The 20,539-nt window shown below is 36.4% G+C and overlaps 1 protein-coding gene across 1 annotated transcript; it reads right to left on the minus strand.

Annotated features, from left to right (window-relative positions):
• Positions 1–13,049: 13,049 nt before the first annotated feature.
• LOC120219363 (DExH-box ATP-dependent RNA helicase DExH15 chloroplastic-like) lies at positions 13,050–20,056 on the minus strand. Its single transcript, XM_039216178.1, has 8 exons — positions 19,563–20,056; positions 19,304–19,479; positions 18,884–18,997; positions 18,396–18,504; positions 18,225–18,311; positions 17,082–17,200; positions 15,547–15,754; positions 13,050–15,404 (listed from the first exon to the last, which is right to left on the minus strand). Exons 1-8 carry the CDS (start codon positions 20,028–20,030, stop codon positions 13,143–13,145), a joined length of 3,543 nt encoding a protein of 1,180 aa, XP_039072109.1. The 5' UTR covers positions 20,031–20,056; the 3' UTR covers positions 13,050–13,142.
• Between the last annotated feature and the right edge of the window lie 483 nt (positions 20,057–20,539).

The raw sequence follows: 20,539 nt of genomic DNA on the forward strand, positions 1-20,539 counted from the left end.
AAACTAATCCATTACCTACCCTCATTATTCCTACCTAATCCATCAGCAAATTCAAAGCAGTGGGGGCATCATATTATGAGAAAAAGAAAGCAATTAAGGAAAGAGAGAAGGGCTTTCGGCAATAAAAAGAGAATTCACAGAGAAGGAAAGGGGGATTCGAATAGAGGGCTCTCGGTTCTGAAAAGGGGGTATTTTGTTCCATTGTTGCGGCAGAAGGCAGGCAAATTCAAGCTAATATTTTGAGTTCTGTAAGCAAAAACAAATCTATTTTAAGTTGTTGGTTGTTTTGGGGTTTAGTAACGTTTTTTTTTACTTTAGTAAAAATAGAATGAATCAATTTGTTTAAGGCCCCTCCATGTTCATGAAATTTCGCATAATGCTTATGTTATGAAGCTTTATATTTTAGTTGCCAATATATATATATTTTTTCATGAATGCATGTCATATATATAGACATTTGTTTTCTGGATCCTATGCATGTATTATGAATAGAACGCATATATGTATACATTTAATGGTATATAACTGTATGTTTTGCACCTTGTAAATTAATTTATGATGCATAATTATACGCATGAACATACTATGTATTTATTTTAATATTAAATTTTAATTTACATTTATTGATTTATTATTAAATCGACACCATTGAATAATAGAGAAAGGAAGAGAGGCGAACATTTAAGGTTCTTGTTATACCAAAAATAGTTTCTGACTTTCATTAAAATAGGGTCCTTAGATTTGTTTATCCTTTAAATTTGGTTCTTAACGCATGATTGTTTTGATGGGTATGTGTACATTAGTTCATAGTTTGATAAAAAAAATGATTACTTTGAGGTATGATTCATCATGCATGATGTGGGTTGGTCATGTTGCTAATATTTTTTTCTATAATTATTCCTTTGTCTTTAGCTCATTTACATTAAGCATAACATATTAGATTTTTTAATTTAGAATGTCCTATAAATACATGGTCATGTAATTCATGTGCATTTTTAAGTTTCTTTGCTTTCCAAATCACGTGTGGTGCATTACAAGTAAATATATCTATGTATAATTACTTCATGCCAAATGCATATGCCCTATAACGTACAAGTGTCCCTTACCATTTATCATCATTGTTTTCCATATAAATGTATATAGACACTGTTCATTGTATTTGTTACGTACGACATCCTCATATTGCAACTTGACCTAATTAAATAAATTGATTAAGGGCAATACTCTTTTAATTTAAAATTATTTTAAGTGGGTTGTCTTAACTTATTAGAGATCCGCTCTTGAGGATTTTAAATTAAAAGTGTATCCCATTATTGACACTCTAAAAAATAGTTCGTCACCTTAAAATTTGAGAACGAAAGAAAATGAAACATTCGACTATTTAAATTTGTTGAGAAAAAATCGTTAAAACTCACCTAAAGATCTGGTCTTAATGTTTGTAAATAATCGAATATTCTTTGTCTTTCTAATGGATTGGTAATTTTAAAATTTAACATTTTTCCGTTAGTTTTTAATGTTGTAAAATTCACATTTTGTTGTTTTAAGGGGTCATAAACCAAGTTAAATTCGTACTTGTGAAATTCGTTGCAAAGACATTTATTAATCGACTAGGTACCGATTTAGGGCGTTGTGGGGGTGCTAATCATTCCCCACGCGTAATCGACTCCCGAACTCGGATTTTGACAACGCATACCTTAATTTGTTGTTTTATTTAAAATGACAACGTTTTTGGGTGTCCAATCACACCCTAATCAAAGATTGGTGGCGACTCCTCGAACCATATGTTTTTATCGTAAAGGAATTTCAAATTTTCGAAACGATAGGTTTTTTAAAATCGCATTGTTTTTTAATTAAAAATCAGTCATAAAGAGAATAATTAAAAACAACGTGGTTTCCAAAATCTCGTCCCGTACGTTAAAAATCATTTCTACAGCTTGGCGACTCCACTGGGGACTTTTTTTAGAGAGTCAGGCCGATAGTCGATTAATTAATTGTCTTTGCAAATGAAAGTTATAAGTTCGTTTTAATTTGGTTTTTGATCCCTTGTTTGTTTTAAATTTTCTGTTTGCATTCTAATTTGTGGATTGATTAAAGAATAAATAGTTGTACTAACGGGTGATTTACATGTTTCAGTTTTTTTACCTTCACTTTGGTTTGTTGTGTTCTTGGATCGAGGCAAAGGATTATGAGTTTCTCATTACTGTCTCTACGACCTTTCGATATTTAGAGCCTTCTTACTGTGCTCTGTCCCATTAGGTAGGGGTGAACTCTACGCTTATGTGAGAAAAATTACTTTTCTCCGCATGGGCTTTAGCAATTAACCTCTGGGGTATATGCCTTATGTTTACGAGTGAAACATTGAGTTTTCTCGCATGGACATAGGGAAGTGTATCCTCTCGAATTGAACTTGATTCGTTTTACGCCTATAATGGGTGAGGATCGAGGGTCTGGCAATCTCAAGGGGGCACCAGCAAAGGACAATTCGAGGACCCTTTTAGTGATACCAAACTCTGCCCATTTTATGTTGAATCTCTGTCCGCAGACACAAAGGGGAAACTCACTCTAGCCTTTTCCTCGAAGTTATTTATTTTTGCAAGAAGTATGAGAACTAGAAAAGTATGCGGTTAGGTTTTATATTTTCGCACAAAGCATGTGAAGTAGATACCATGCGGTTAGAATTTTTTGTGAATGACAAACATGTGGGTAGATATCATGTTGGGTAGGATCTATTAAAGCATGATTGGGTAGCCAGCATGTGAGGGTAGGTTTTATTTGATGATTACGATATCCACTATCTTGTTATTTATCTTATGTGCACTAACCCGTTTTTGTTCTAACTGTTTCTGTTCTATGTCTATTTTATTGTGATTTTATTGCATTTGCATCCTCATGTCATCGAGGAGTGTTAATTCGCAAGTGATTGACTAACAAGAAGACTGAACATATTGAGGCAAGAAATTCTCCACCATGTAGTCAAAACCAGGAGATCCAGAGATGTTCAAATGATCCTTGAAGAAGGACACCCGAGGAATGATGATATCTGAAGCTGATTAAAGAATTCCTTTAAAGCTGCAAATGCCAAGATGTTGACTCAGAAGATATATATAGCCATACCAAGGATGAGAAGACCATTCATAAAGGCGAGAAGACCATTCATAAAGACATGAAGACTCTTCATAAAGACATGAAGACCCTTCATAAAGACATGGAGATCATTTCGCATTGGAGGTAAGAATGAAGATTTTAAGATTTAATTTAAGGACATCTGACGTCATCAAAGGTGATGGAATATGCCGACGATTTTGGAGGTGCAATACCAGATCCCATGAAGAGTACGACTCAAGGAAATGAAAAGATGAAGACTCAGTTGTATTTTAACTACATGGTGTACTTACTGAATTCTTGTTGTCTAAGTGAACGGTTGTTCTATAAGTGGTCACTTTCGGGATTAGCACCTCGTGCATTTGCATTTGCATTGCATGTATTTGTTTAAGTATTTTATATGCATTAATTATGAAAACATGGAAATAACTTATGAAAGATTTTGTTCAGTAATAACAAGATCATTCATTCATACTGTTCCTCATCACCGTGAATAAACAAATGGAAGCAATGGAGCAATCTAATGAGAAATCACAAGATCAGTTGCAAGAACAGTTGGTTGGGTTACAACAAGATACAAGGAATGAAGCATCGGGTTATCTACAAGGTGCATCAAATCAAATGATCTAGGTGTTGGCAACCAAGGTTGTTGGTAGAGAGGAAATCGCTGATAAAGGACACCAGTCTCATCAGAGTAATGCATCAAAAGTGATACTTTGCCCCAGAGCATCTAACTCAAACAAAGGGAAGAGCCTCGCCAATTATGGGCAGTTTGAGAACAAATTCAAGTGGTTGAATGAAGCCGTGAAAAATATGAAGGTTGTCAATACCACTCACAAGGAGTTAGAAGCTAGAGAACTTAGTTTGGTCCCTGATTCGGTCATCCCACATAAATTTAGGGTGCCTAACTTTGGAAAATATGATGGCACCAATTGCCCCCTAATTCATATGAAGATGTTTTGCAGAAAGATGGAAGGGTACTTAAATGATGACAATTTACTGATTCATTTCTTCCATGATAGTCTTACTGGTCCAGCTGTAGTATGGTATAACCGCTTGAACAGAGAGCAGATCAAGACATGGGTCAACCTAGCTGATGCTTTTCTGGGGCAATATTGTTATATTGAAGGCTTAGCCCTAAGGCGTCAAGACCTTCAAAAAATAAAGATGAAATATACTGAAAGCTTCAAGGATTATGCTCTGGGATGGAGAGGGGTAGCAGCACAGGTTCAACCTCCTATATTAAAAGAAGAAATATCATACATGTTCCGTAGTTCTCTTCCGACCCCTTTCTTTGAGTCAATGCTGGAAAATTCAACAAAGGACTTCGAAGACCTTGTGACAGATGAGGAATTACTTGAAAATACAATCATCAAAAGAAACTTGAAAGATGTTCTTAAGAGCCCAACCAATCAAAAGGCGAAAATTGATGTTGTAACTAAATGTCAAGTTCAAAGCTCCTACAACCGCAACAGAAAAGGGCAGCAAGTTACTCGAGTCATCCAAAGAAAGTCCCAAGATCTAAAAATACATTGAAAGTGTTCCAAACTTCTATCTCGGATTTGTATCCCCATTTGGTTAAAGGTCAATATCTCAAACCAAGGCCAGTGAAAGTGCAACCAGACCCTTCTGCTCATAGCTACGATCAATATAGCGTTTGTGATTTTCACTTGGGGGCATTGGGGCATTCTACGGGAAATTGTAGGCCGCTGTTAAAGGAGATAGAGATGCTCGTGGAAAAGGGGAAATTGACTCAGGAATTGGTGAAACAATGCATGACGAGCTCGAGTGGGGCACCAGAGCCAAATGTGTAGCACCCGGTCGAATCAAACATCACTGCATCAGAAGCATAATGGGGCATCCTGACTGCGCAAAAATCATTTTGTTTATCATGAAACTTTTTGTCATTTGCAACATCTTGTTTGAAAATGTTTTTGTTGTTTTTTCTCAACTTTTTGTTGTTTTTCTCAACTTTTTGAAAGGATTTTTAAAATGAACTTACGTCATTTTCCAAAGGTCATGAGCAATGAATCAAGTTTTAATCTTGTAATTCTTTGAATATCCAATGAGTTAAAAGTTGTTTTGCTATTTCATTAATTATATGCTTTTGACAAGAGGAAAGATTAGACCTTTCATATCCCATCTAAAGCCGAAAGAACCGTTGTTGGGTTCCTTACCCAAAATGACGAGGACCTTTCCTGCAAGAAAGACAAGATGGAGCGCAACGTAGCAAAGGCATGATAGGACCACAAAGAAGAAGAAGAAATAAATAAAATCATTGAAATAATTCTACCATGCATTAATTATATTGTTTTCACGTAAATAAGGTTAATCCTGAATATACGTCCCTCTGGGGATACCTCTTTTACGAAGACTTCCATGTATGAGATGATGAACGACTTTGTTTCATTTATCCCATCAAATATATGTATATATACCCCTTGTTGTACCCTTTCGAGCCTATAGTATTTTCTTTCGGATTCAACCTAAACCAAGGATCACCCTCCACACTGGGGGGCAAAGGTGAATAACATCTGCTCGCACGAGTGAAGATTATCAGTTCGGATTTCGTTACAGAAGCAAGTCATGACACTATGAGACAGACCAAATACAAAGCGCTCTAAGATCAAATTGAGTTGACATCATGAAGAGAAAGAAGAGAAATGTAGAAAGAGAAAAAGAAAAGAAAAAATGAAAAAAAGAGAAAAAAATGGAAATAAAAAAATGAAAAAAAAAAAAGAGAAGGAAAGAAAACTCATCCAAAACTTCAAGACGAGCGGTTCAAACATCTCAAGTCTATCATGAAACACTGAAGAAAAAAAATAAGAATAGAAGATGCACGAGCAGATTCAAATCAGGCAGAGCAAGGTTGAAGATAGCAAAACAAATTGATCCTTGGTTTAATCACCCTTAAACACTTGTTTGAGCCTATTTATCCATTTCTTTCATAACCATGAGCCCTAGCCTACATTACGTGCCTGAAAAGTTCCTTCTAATCATACATGAATTTCTAAGTGGAGAGGCTATCTTCATATTTTATTCCGCCCATCAGGGTTAATTTTATTTGTAAATAGTTTTTTAAAATAAAATCTTTAATGCATGATAAAAAAAACAATAAAAGGAGGGTTCAAGACGTAAAATTTTAAATGACGTCTTGAAACCAAAGGAGAATTCGAGTTGAAAACCTGAAAAGGCTGCTCGAACATAAAGATCGTCAACCACTGTACAGAAGGGTGATCCTATACATCTCTTGATAAAGTACCCCACAGTCCAAAGGCGCTCACGAGGATTGAGAACCAGTGAACATTCCCAAAAGAGAAGCAAAATGTTTGCCTTATCATATCAATAAAATGCCAGAATCAAGGGTGCAAAAAGCTAACCAAACACATTTCCTTCCCAAGTTAGCCTAAGCCTTTTGTCAGCAATAATCTTTACTCTTTTCAAATGTATATAATTTTTTAAGGATTAAAAGAGAATTTGACTTATTTGATATTCATTGAACTCTTGTTTTACAATTTGTTTTGATTGTGAGTCTGAAGAAAATGACAACATTTTTGAAATTTATTCATAAATTTTTCACATTCCCTAAAAATAAGAGAATGAATAAAAACATTTTCAAACAAGACAAGTTTCAAACGAGAAAAGTCCTTGTAGTGGGTGAGGCTCATTATGCCTCTATTGGAAGAAAATGAAGAAGAGGTGTCAGAACATGAAGCATTCTACGTTTTTGAAGCAGATGGTCTAAAGAGATCAGAATGAATGAAGAATAAGAGCTTTTAGCATTTCCAGATGACGTTGTCAGTAACCCACCAAGAAGGAGATGACCTCATTGTTCAGAAGGGGAACATATTACGACTTGTATAAAATGCAAGACATTTGGTTAAAAAATTGATCACTTCTTAAGTGTTTGTGGCAACATGAAGAAAAGCTCTTAAACTATTTGACAACACTACTGTGTAGTGACACCAGAATGAGAACATTCAAGTTGTGATATGTTGGGGCATGACTGAACCCACATCATGTTGAGATGGCAAGATTCAAACCAAGGAGGCATGAAGAATGAGCCTTACAATTTGAGGTGATGAGGCATTTTGAAGGCCCGTACCAGTTAAGACACTGATGGGGAATGACTGAACCCACATCATATTGAGAGGACAAGATTTAGACCAAGAAGGCATTAAGAGTAAGCCTTACAATCTGAGATGTTGGGGCATTTTGAAGGCCCGTACCAGTATAAGATGATGTTGCGACACTAGTGAAGGTCTGTTTCAGCTAGAGGTGTTAATGTGGGTCATGTTTGGAAGCCTATGAAGACTTGTTGAATGATCATTGAATTGGACAAATAGTTCCAATGGGATAGAAATGAATGAAGAGTGAAAATGATGAAACAGTGACAGTGGAGTTTACTGTACATGATCATTTGGTTCATCATCAATTACTTTACTCTTATGATTTCATATGCATCAATGTGGGCGATCCAGTATCCCACTTTAATTTCCACTGAGTTTTGGTATCCTTGTAATACCATGCGAAAACTCTGAGTGCTACGCAAAGAGCTTCTCCAGTTGAAAGATATGGGCAGAAGCCACAGGAAAGATAAATATGGTCAAATGTTTTACGAACCAGTGAGTATGGTGATGAATCAGTGTTGCGATCATGTGTTGTTTCCATTACCCAAGATGAAGGTTGTCTTCTACAACCCCGGGTTGAAAATAAGAAATGATGAAGATTATTTTCCACAGAAGAGGCGATAAACTGTTAACAGTAAGAAACTAGTGGAACCAACTAGAGTTGAATGATAGGTTGTTGTCAAACTTCTCGACCTGATATGGTATAAGTGAGACTTGTTTGATATCTGATTAGAGGTGGTGACATGAAAAAAATTGGGACAGATCCTCCTTGTGATATGTTATAAAAGTCAAATCAGAATAGATGTTGCTATCCCTGTGATCTTTACGGAGTTTGGCATATTCATGTGCACAGTCTCCGAAGATGAGGCAACACAGTCATATTTCTGACCACAGCAAGAAGTTGAGAGATAAAAGCAATTTCTCCGAAATGAAGATAGGAGACAAAAACAACAAGAAGATAAAAGAAGATCAGAGGGCTCTTCCAAAATGCAAGTTAAAAATTATGAGTTGCTACATGGATATCTGAACAAACCCTAGAAAGGAATGATCAAGTAGAATAAGACTGAGTTCACCACCTTGAAGTCAAACAAAGAAGGAATCAACATTTATGCATTCATGAAAACATCATTTGCATAAAAGAAAATGCATTACACTGATACATTGAGTTGCATTTGTGTTTCATGCATAAACACATGATTTTGACAGATCTTCCAGTGAGAAGAGAAGATACAAGATGTTAAAATCCCGATGATTGAAATGAAGATTTCAAACCTCAAACGTAAAAAATCACATTAGAAAGGCATACCCTGAAGAATTGACAGGTCTAATCCACAGAAGAAATATTGCTTTGAAGTGAAGACCATCAGATGTAGAAGAAAAACAAAGATCTTCGTGTATGAAGAGAGGAATCAATCGATTAAAGTGACTTGCACACAAGAGATTGGGGCAAAGTTCATCTTAACCCTTCACCAAAGAGTAGTGAAGCAATTCATTTTAAGCCTTCTCAGAAGAGTGTTGGAGAAAGCCATCAGACCATCAGATGTAGGAGAAACGTGCGTGAGGAGTTATTAACCGACTCAAGGTCCCAGGAAGGGAGAGGTCTAAATGGCATCCAAGTCAAGGAAGACTCTCGCATTTAGTTGCGACGAGACAAGCTCTCACAGGAGAAATGAATTCAAAAAGATTCTCTTAAATTCCAAGTTTTTGAGTATAATGTTTTTCAAATCTTCAAGCATACACTAATGAGTTGTATCGTTTGATTTTCAGGTTTGACCTTCGAAGCAAACCAACTTAACCCTTCACAAGAAAGTAGTGAAGCGAAGAAGATGTTCGAGTTCCATACTCCCTAGAGAAAGAGGGAGCGAACCCGTTTGAAGAAGATATCCGAGTTCCATACTCCCTAGAGAAAGAGGGAGCGAACCCGTTTGAAGAATATGTTTGAGTTCCATACTCACTAAAGAAAGAAGGAGCGAACCTGTTTGAAGAAGATGTCCGAGTTCCATACTCCCTAGAGAAAGAGGGAGCAAACCCGTTTGAAAAAGATGTCCGAGTTCCATACTCCCTAGAGAAAGAGTGAGCGAACCCGTTTGAAGAAGATGTTCGAGTTTCATACTCCCTAGAGAAAGAGGGAGCGAACCCGTTTGAAGAAGATGTCCAAGTTCCATACTCCCTAAAGAAAGAGGGAGCGAACCCGTTTGAAGAAGATGTCCGAGTTCCATACTCCCTAGAGAAAGAGAGAGCGAATCCATTTGAAAAAGATGTCCGATTTCCATACTCCCTAGAGAAAGAGGGAGCGAACCCGTTTGAAGAAGATGTTCGAGTTCCATACTCCCTAGAGAAAGAGGGAGCGAACCCGTAAGAAGATGTCCGAGTTCCATACTCCCTAGAGAAAGAGGGAGCGAACCCGTTTGAAGAAAATGTCCGAGTTCTATACTCCCTAGAGAAAGAGGGAGCGAACCCGTTTGAATAAAATGTTCGAGTTCTATACTCCCTAGAGAAAGAGGGAGCGAACCCGTTTGAAGAAGATTTCCAAGTTCCATACTCCCTAGAGAAAGAGGGAGTGAACCTGTTTGAAGAAGATGTTCGAGTTCTATACTCCCTAGAGAAAGAGGGAGCGAACCCGTTTGAAGAAGATGTCTAAGTTCCATACTCCCTAGAGAAAGAGGGAGTGAACTCGTTTGAAGAAGATGTCCGAGTTCCATACTCCCTAGAGAAAGAGGGAGCGAATCCGTTTGAAGAAGATGTTCGAGTTCCATACTCCCTAGAGAAAGAGGGAGCGAACCCGTTTGAAGAAAATGTCCGAGTTCCATACTCCCTAGAGAAAGAGGGAGCGAACCCGTTTGAAGAAGATGTTCGAGTTCCATACTCCCTAGAGAATAGGGAACATACACGATTGTTGGAGTTTGTTCGAGTCTCATACTCTCTGAAAGAATAGGGAGCAGACACGATTGTTGAAGATTGTTCGAGTCTTATACTCTCTGAAGGAATAGGGAGCGGACACGATTGTTGAAGATTGTTCGAGTCTTATACTCTCTGAAGGAATAGGGAGTAGACACGTTTTGAAGATTGTTCAAGTCCTATACTCTCTGAAGGAATAGGGAGCAAACACGTTTATTAAAGGTTGTTCAAGTCATATACTCTCTGAAGAATAGGGAGCGGACACGTTTGTTGAAGATTAAGAGAAGGAATAGGGAGCAGACACGTTTGTTGAAGATTGAGTCCTATACTCTCTGAAGAAATAGGGAACGAACCTGTTTTATTAAGATTGTTTGAGTTTTATACTCCCTGAAGCAATAGGGAGCGAACCCGATGGTCGAAGATTATTCAAAGAAGAGGAAGCAAATCTCTCGAAATAACTGGACAAAAACACACTGTCTTTTTATCTTTGCCCTATTCTTGTTAACACAAGAATGGACAAAGAGGGGCAGCTGTAGACACCCGATTTTGACCAGACATAAAAAATATTATAAATATTAATTATATATTATTATTATTATTATCTTTAATATTATATTTTACATGTTTTTCAGGTTTAATACCTGAAGTCTCAACATGCCCCACCAAGAGAAACATATCAAGTGCAGGAATATATATATCCACCGAAAGTTTTAGCAAATTTCCAAGTCAAAAACTAATCCATTACCTACCCTCATTATTCCTACCTAATCCATCAGCAAATTCAAAGCAGTGGGGGCATCATATTATGAGAAAAAGAAAGCAATTAAGGAAAGAGAGAAGGGCTTTCGGCAATAAAAAGAGAATTCACAGAGAAGGAAAGGGGGATTCGAATAGAGGGCTCTCGGTTCTGAAAAGGGGGTATTTTGTTCCATTGTTGCGGCAGAAGGCAGGCAAATTCAAGCTAATATTTTGAGTTCTGTAAGCAAAAACAAATCTATTTTAAGTTGTTGGTTGTTTTGGGGTTTAGTAACATTTTTTTTACTTTAGTAAAAATAGAATGAATCAATTTGTTTAAGGCCCCTCCATGTTCATGAAATTTCGCATAATGCTTATGTTATGAAGCTTTATATTTTAGTTGCCAATATATATATTTTTTCATGAATGCATGTCATATATATAGACATTTGTTTTCTGGATCCTATGCATGTATTATGAATAGTACACATATATGTATACATTTAATGGTATATAACCGTATGTTTTTCACCTTGTAAATTAATTTATGATGCATAATTATACGCATGAACATACTATGTATTTATTTTAGTATTAAATTTTAATTTACATTTATTGATTTATTATTAAATCGACACCATTGAATAATAGAGAAAGGAAGAGAGGCGAACATTTAAGGTTCTTGTTATACCAAAAATAGTTTCTGACTTTCATTAAAATAGGGTCCTTAGATTTGTTTATCCTTTAAATTTGGTTCTTAACGCATGATTGTTTTGATGGGTATGTGTACATTAGTTCATAGTTTGATAAAAAAAAAATGATTACTTTAAGGTATGATTCATCATGCATGATGTGGGTTGGTCATGTTGCTAATATTTTTTTCTATAATTATTCCTTTGTCTTTAGCTCATTTACATTAAGCATAACATATTAGTTTTTTTAATTTAGAATGTCCTATAAATACATGGTCATGTAATTCATGTGCATTTTTAAGTTTCGTTGCTTTCCAAATCACGTGTGGTGCATTGCAAGTAAATATATCTATGTATAATTACTTCATGCCAAATGCATATGCCCTATAACGTACAAGTGTCCCTTACCATTTATCATCATTGTTTTCCATATAAATGTATATAGACACTGTTCCTTGTACTTGTTACGTACGACATCCTCATATTGCAACTTGACCTAATTAAATATATTGATTAAGGGTAATACCCTTTTAATTTAAAATTATTTTAAGTGGGTTGTCTTAACTTATTAGAGATCCGCTCTTGAGGATTTTAAATTAAAAGTGTATCCCATTATTGACACTCTAAAAAATAGTTCGTCACCTTAAAATTTGAGAACGAAAGAAAATGAAATATTCGACTATTTAAATTTGTTGAGAAAAAATCGTTAAAACTCACCTAAAGATCTGGTCTTAATGTTTGTAAATAATCGAATATTCTTTGTCTTTCTAATGGATTGATAATTTTAAAATTTAACATTTTTCCGTTATTTTTTAATGTTGTAAAATTCACATTTTGTTGTTTTAAGGGGTCATAAACCAAGTTAAATTCGAACTTGTGAAATTCGTTGCAAAGACATTTATTAATCGACTATGTACCGATTTAGGGCGTTGTGGGGGTGCTAATCATTCCCCACGCGTAATCGACTCCCGAACTCGGATTTTGACAACGCAGACCTTAATTTGTTGTTTTATTTAAAATGACAACGTTTTTGGGTGTCCAATCACACCCTAATCAAAGATTGGTGGCGACTCCTCGAACCATATGTTTTTATCGTAAAGGAATTTCAAATTTTTGAAACGAGAGATTTTTTAAAATCGTATTGTTTTTTAATTAAAAATCAGTCATAAAGAGAATAATTAAAAAAAACGTGGTTTCCAAAATCTCACTCGCTCCCCTCGCTTAAAAATCGTTTCGACACATTTTTAATTGGCCATTTTTTTGTTTTTCTCATAAAATATTTTTTCAGTTTGGATAATAAATATTTGATGCCAAGAAAATAATTATGTCGTGAATCTGGTATTTAATTATTAAAATTCCTTACTAATATGTTATTTAAATTCTTTATAAAATATCTATCATTCAACGACGTTTAAACATGCGAGTAAATCCAATTTGAATCAGACTTTGATGTACAAAATATGAGTGAATCCAATTTGAAGTTGAGAATACACTATGTCAACAACAACAAAAAAGTAGATATACAACAAGTATTACAATGTTAAACAAAAAAAACACCTAATTTATAGTTTGTTGCATAGGAACTTCATCCAGCGAGCTCGCTTATGGGTGGACGGTCCATGACACCAGATGAAGTTGTCGCATTTTTCTGCAGCAACGGATCGATATCAGGCAATTTTGGAATCTGAGCCAAAAGGTCGATTGTTCTCCGTAAAAGTCGGGCTAAATCACCCTCATCCATGGCACAATCCATCATCAATTCCCTCCAAGATAGCCCGGAAGCCCAGGCTTCGACCATTCCTGAAAACTGGCTATCCAAACAACAAGGTATCTCTACCTCATGTTTCTCTTGAAGTTGCAGAAAGGAGTTTCTTTGTTCATCTAATAAACTAATGACATTTAGAACAGTAGAGGAAGCTTCATATATGTAATTATTGTTTTTCCATGCACGTACCTTGATCCCCTCGGAAACTAAGCTCGCACACACAGCAGCGAGCTGTGCAGGCTTTAAATCTAGCAAGATCTTGTTTCGAAGTACCATTGCCAACCACAGTTCATTTTCTCCGCGAATCGCGGATGCTGTTTCACCAAGAGGGAAAATTACATGTGTATTGATGTCTAATGCCCTTGTTTCATGAATGACATTGCTGATTTGAAGAAACTCCTTCCAGCCAGATGGTTCAATTTTCTCCATTCTATTGATCAAATGATTTGATCTAGCCTTCAACCGTTTTATCTTTTCCTCAGTAATCCTAGCTGTGTCCAAGATCTTTTTGTATTCTCTGAAGCCTTCGGTACGGGCTATCTTTTTCTTCAAACGTGATATTTTGTTCCTTTGTTCTTTGTAATGTTCAACAGATTCAATGTATTCTTGTGACATATGTAACATCTCATCGCTTTCCGAAAGACTACTTAAAACCGGCACATTTAGACTCCAAGACCACGTGTCTAGAGATCCTTCCAAGCACCATAAACCACCAAGCTTAGAGTCAGCAAGCTTTTCCCACTGCATTTCCTCTTTCTCTAGAAGTGACCTCATTATTTCCCGGGGCAAAGCCTCCCCCTGAGTTAGAGCAACATCAGGAAAGCCACTCCTATAAACAGTTTTAATCCACTTTTCAGTAAATAGATACCAGGAGTTATCTGAACCAAGGGCCACATAGTAAGTTGGTTCAACATCTTGAAGAGTGACAAACTCAGACTCAACAGCATCTAACTCAGTTCCACCTCTGCTCAGTGCAAAAGAATCATCAGTCAAAACCATGTTCTTAAGTTTTGAACCAACATGCGATTCAACCTTTGCCAGATAAACAGCAGGAACAAAGTTCTCAACACCTTCAGAATCCTTATACTGCAAGCAAATGAAGTGTAGATGCCCATTTTCAAAATTCTCCAAGAGAGGTTTCAGAGCAGAAAATCTCTTCAACTCCATCCTTCTTCGGAGTTCAGTCCTTAGGCATTTTTCTGCTCTTAACTCCTCTTGTAAATCTGCAATCTCCTTATATGCCACCTCTGATAGAAGTTTCCGACTCTTTCTATCTATAGCATCATCACTAATTTCATAAGTAAGTGTTTCAATCTCTTTCTGTATTTTAGCAAGCTCCTCTTTTGCAGCAAGCATTACATTGCTCCCCAAGTAGTTTCCAAAGCTTTGCTCAACTAACTTCCTTGCCTCCTCCAAAGTCCTCCTTGCTTGTAAGGTATTTGTTTCATCCAATTCATTTGACCGACGAGTAACTTTTGCGCCTCCAAGAAGATTCAACACCATTCCATAAGAAGCAGTGAACTGTGATACGAGGGGTTCAACTCCAGAAAATAGAAGCTTACAGCACTCTTCAGCACCTTCATAAGGAGTCTGCACTATCACAACGTGGCCCCTTTCATCTATGCCTCTACGTCCAGCACGCCCAGCCATTTGAAGCAATTCATTAGGGCTTAATTGAATGCGTCCAGTGCTTGTCCTTTTGCTAAGAGATGAAATAACAGCGGTCCTAGCAGGCATGTTGATTCCAGCTGCCAGGGTTTCAGTAGCAAAGACAACCTTAACAAGTCCTCGCTGAAAGAGCTCCTCAATAAATGATTTCCATAGTGGTAGGCAACCAGCATGATGTGCAGCAACACCTCTGATTAGTCCCTTTACTGCAGTGTCCCTCACAGCATCAGGATACTGAAGCCGGAACTTCTTCAATGCGAGTTCTACCTCACTCATCTCACACTCATCCAAAAGGCTGCAATTTTCAACATACTGCACAGCTGCATCACAACCTCTCCTATTAAAAATGAACCAAATTGCTGGAAGCATGTCCTTTGCTTTGAGGTGCCATAGTGTATGAACAATTTGAGGAACCTGAAAATATTGTTTGAGTCATAAATATATTTTGTTCATTAGGATTGTTATTAATCAGACAATGGGATATTATTGAAAATATCCTTCATTAGCAAACAAATTATGCCAACCAAAAGCAAAAGTATAAAACCACAATATAGACCTGTGAACGGCGAATCATGTTTTTGTTGTTCTTTGAAAGAGGCTGCTCAGACATGCCAACTATATTATCAACTGCACCATTTATTCCACGTCTTCGTGAATTCCTTCTTCTAGGTCCATCATCCCTGTAATTCCTCCTTCTAGATCCATCAACCTTGTACAAGTCATCTCCTGAAGCAGAAAGTTGTAAATAATTGAGTGACAGCTTCCTGTTTCAAATTCCAAAAAAATTCAAAACTTGTTAGAATCACTAAGATATGTGTGTGATAGTCTGCAAAATATTGTCTAAAGAGAAAAGGATTTCATTGAAGTTATAATTTACAGGAGTGACAAAATTCAACAATATTCACATTCCTTCATGTTGATAATTGGAGAATAGAAAGCTAGAACTTGCAAGCAAATATGTCTACTTACCAAATTTCAGAAAGATAAAATTATGAAAAATTGTCAATTATAATCTAGCAAGAAAGATGCAATACAATTTCATTTTTATCAATTTTTATTTTCCAAAATACAATAATGAAATTGTATCAATTTTCATTTAGCATAGAGAGAGAAAGAGAGAGAAGGAATGTCGAAAAACTAAGTAATGTTGTTGTATATGCACAAATGCGAGCCCGTGTATGGTAAAACTGGAAACATTTACCCAGAGAATAAACAGGATAAGATTGTTTGTCTGGGTATGGGAAAAAATAGCAAAAATTAAGCAGAGAATTAACAAGATAGTAATGTTGGGGGGCTACCCAAATAATTATTATCGTATAAACAATATGCTACTTTAAGTAAATTATTTTGGTAATGTAAAATGAGAGTGCTTATGTTACCCAATAAAATACAAAGAATATGCTTGGTAGAGTGGCAAAGTGGAGGGGTGAAAGATGAGAGTGGAGAAGTGGAAAGAAAATCAATTTTGAGAGTGCTTGTAGGAAAGATAAGTTGTGGGGGGGGGGGGGGGGGAAGGGTGACCATTTTTCATCCCCATGAATAGGAACAAATCATTCCAATTCCAAATGATAAGAGAGAAAATGAAAATACAAAATATGCATCTTTTAAAATTTTCATTTTCTTTCCTCACAATTTTAACTCTATCAAGCATTGAATGGAAAGGATTTTTTTTCTTCATTTTTCCACCTTTCCTACCAAGCAAACTAATGGGAAGAAAAAAATATACTTTCTATCTTGAAACACTTCTACTCTTTCAGTTTTCCATCTTTCAATTTTCTTTCCACCTTACCAAGAAAAAAGCCTAAAGGCTACATGTCAAATGTCCTTAATTTCAAGCTAAAAACTACACATTCCAATGTTTTTGCCACCATGCCACAGATATAAACAAAAGACATAAGCAAAGTATTTTGGTAAATGTGGGAAGAGCAGTGCTTAACTGCTAATCTTAACCCCTAAAATAAGCAAGTTAAAAAATGGAAACACATGTCAAGTGCTCATAATTTTATGCTAAAACTACACCGCTAAATGTTTCTCCAGCATCTGGATTCCCCCCGAAGAAGTTCCATAAGGCCAGCAATTTTATTGAAATACCTGTTCATGTGTGTTCCTTTTTCATTAAGAAGCTGAAATAGAGAAGTCTTTGTTGAGAAGTGCCAAGTCAATGGAACAGGACGCCATGATGATGTTACAAGCTCTGTTTTGCCATGAATCTAAAAACAAAAGGAAATTAAGGGGAAAATCTCAATCATCTCATAGGAACAGCTAAAACAAGCACGACAGTCATGCATAAGTGAATGGAATATCACATAGATAGGAGGTAATTTTCAAATCTTTGAGCACGATCAATGTGCGTACCAATTTTATATGAACCAAGCAAACCCTTCAACTAGAGAATAAATACAGTTTCCGATGGGGAGTCAAACAAAGGCAGCAAGGATGCAAATAATTATTAAATAGAACATGGCCCCAATACCATTTAGGAATTTACTAAATGAGATATAACATAAGCAGAAGATTAGCAAAAACCCAAGAAAGGACATCCATAATATGAATGAATCCAAAACAGCCATGCTCATGGTGATAAAATTTCTTCAGCGAAGTAAGTTATCAATAGTAAATAGAGATAACTTGTTAATACACGAGTTCAACTCCACACTCTTCCAACTTCGGGATTAAGGTTCAGTTTACCCTGACCATTTGGCACAATCCCCCTTCACCTGGCCGAAAGAATCAGGTAACCAAAATTATAAACTAGAGCAGTCTATCGCATTCCTGACAAAGTTCATCTTGGAATAGAATGCCAAGCCCAGCAAATCAATATGGTGGGTGGGTCGTCAAATCAATACAACTAAGCCTCATGAGATTAGGCTTGACCGGACAGTATATTGAACATGATCCTGTTTAGTAATCAAGCTATGAGAAGAAAAGGTACATCAAACAGTCTAACTAGTAGGACAAAGAAATAAATTTTGACATGGAGGAGCAACCAAAATGCACAAGTGAAGTAACATAGAAATCATGCCATTGCCGGTGAGTATCTCCAAGTCCAAGATCATGGCTGAAAACTTCGTCAGAACATCCATTTTGAGTTTGTGAACCCAAGAGTGAAGGACAGACAAGCAAAGGCAAAGAAAGATGCAGACAGCAGGATGTAGTACATACCATGACAACTCTCAAGCAACTGAAATGATATCAGAGCTGGAACATATGATATGATAAGACAAAGAACACTACCTGGCCAATCCAACCAGCTAGCTCATCTGGATTTGCAACTGTTGCTGACAGGCATATAAGTTGAACCTCTTTTGGGCAATAAATCACCTGAAAATATTCATAACTTGGTGAAAATGTATTAACCGTTGATAATCCAGAAATAAATGAGTTTCAGAAGTCAAATATACTCACTATCTCCTCCCAGACAGTACCCCGAGATATGTCACTTAAGTAATGAACCTCATCAAGAACAATCACATCAACATGAAAAAGACCACTCCCAGATGAAGCCATTCCAACACTACATCGGTAGACCAAAAACTGACTGCTTAGTTCACCAATGAACAAAAACTTAAGAAGGAACTTATGGAGGTTGCAAGTTGCAACTTGAAGATAAAACATTTATAAGACGTGAAATACCGGGATGAGATTTCTTCGTAGAAAAAATAAACAGTAGGTAGCCAATAGCCTCCCAATGGAGGGTAGAAACAGCTAACACTAGTTGCAAAGTAATATACAGTACTTAGCAAATATAAGCATATAATCCTATGAAAAATTAAAATGCTCGAGATATAAGGTGTCATTAACATAAAAAAATTGTCATTTGTAACCTTTGGCAATACCAAGTACTTCTTCCACCATTCGTACCATGAAAATATTGAAATTGTTAACTGAAGTACCTATTATACAACATGTTGCGCAGAATCTCTGTAGTCAAAACTAAAATCTGAGCATCTTTGTTGACAGCAGAATCTCCTGTAAGAAGGCCAACATTATTATCTCCAAATGTGTCCCTAAAACAAAAAAAGATCACCATTTCAGCTCGAAGGGTTCATATCACCTACAATTATTTTCATTACAGCGTAATCTCGATCCAATCCCTTTGGGCATAGTGGCAATACTAGTCTGAAAGTTGTTAAGAGGTACATGAACCCCACAACATTAATGGTGAGGTTTGAAGTTTATGCAGTAATAGCATGTTTCAAACTAAAATCATGCAAAAATTTATGGAACTAAAAATTAAGTGAAAAAATACAACAGAAAACGAAAACTGTAGTTCATTATGCATGTTGAGAGGGGAGGAAAATAGCTTAAATTACCGAAACTGTCGAAACTTCTGATTGGATAATGCCTTAAGCGGCGTTGTATAGAATAACCTCCTCCTCCTGGCTACCGTCGCTACGGCAGCAGCTTCCGCAATTAAAGTCTTCCCGCTACTGGTGGGCGCTGAAACCACCACCGATGAACCCCTTAAAAATGCTTCTATCGCCATTCTCTTCAAGCAAAAAAAAAGGCAATATCATTAGAACTTCAACTTATCCTCTCAAAAAAAAAATCTAAATATTGAAAATAAGGAACCTGAAATTTATCAATGCGAAAATCGTAAATATCAGCGAGTGCATCGACGTCAATCATTTCCTCCCCGAATTGCATAACTAAATTACAAAGCTTTTCGACTCGTTGCCAAGTGGATTCCGTTTTCCGGTTCGATGAATCCACGGAGATTTCATCTTCGTCTTCGCTCTGTTGGACATCTTCGGAAACTTCACCGGAAACGTCTTCGTATTCGTCGTATTCATCAGAAACTTCATAATCATCGTCGTCTTCGTCCACACCTACAAGTTCTTCGTCGGCGTCGGAGAGTTGGGGGTCGGCGGAGAAGGGAGAGCGACGGGATTTGAAAGATAAATGGAAGGAAAGCGGAGAGAGAATGGAATTGGGGCGACGGACAGGGAGGGAATGAGATATGTAGCGTAAGTTAGTGAACGGGGAGTGCTTGGTTGATGGGAAAATGGAAGGGAGTGTGAGGATAGAGAGAGTGTTCATGGCGGGATTAATTGGTTCAGCACGAATGCAGACCGAGTGACTTAGAACTTTGGACAATCCTTTTTGATACAACGATTACAAATTATGAACCGGAATTGAACCGCCGCCGCCGGTTACTATTTTATCCGTATTCTACACTTCTAACTTACTAGTAATATTTTTGCTAATTTAATATTTTTATTAAACGCTCAATTACTCACATAAAATAAATATATCCAGGAAACATTGTTAATTATTAACAATGATAATAAAATCAAAAACAAAAAACATAATGTTATATATAATTTAAAAAATTAAAATAATCGACCGTTTCATTCTCTTCAACTAGTCATTTTGCATATACTATTTATTTTTTCCTTAAATAAACAATATAAAATTTAAGAAAATTATAACAAAAATTATTATTTTTAAACTGTCAAAGATAATCCTATTTGTCGATTGTTTCTTCCCATCACCGGAGCAAACCACTGTCAAGTTTTATCAAGATTAATGTTGATAGAACCTATATT

The sequence above is a fragment of the Hibiscus syriacus genome, unplaced genomic scaffold (assembly GCF_006381635.1).
Source record: "Hibiscus syriacus cultivar Baekdansim isolate YM2019G1 unplaced genomic scaffold, ASM638163v2 tig00110206_pilon, whole genome shotgun sequence".
Lineage (NCBI taxonomy): Eukaryota > Viridiplantae > Streptophyta > Magnoliopsida > Malvales > Malvaceae > Hibiscus > Hibiscus syriacus.

Coding starts and splice junctions, on each gene's coding strand:
- LOC120219363 (XM_039216178.1), bottom strand. CDS start 20,030: ATGAACACTCTCTCTATCCTCACACTCCCTTCCATTTTCCCATCAACC. Junction 18,998..19,303: donor CAGAAGTTTCGACAGTTTCG/GTAATTTAAGCT, acceptor TTTTTGTTTTAG/GGACACATTTGGAGATAATA. Junction 18,312..18,395: donor GTACTGTCTGGGAGGAGATA/GTGAGTATATTT, acceptor GAATATTTTCAG/GTGATTTATTGCCCAAAAGA.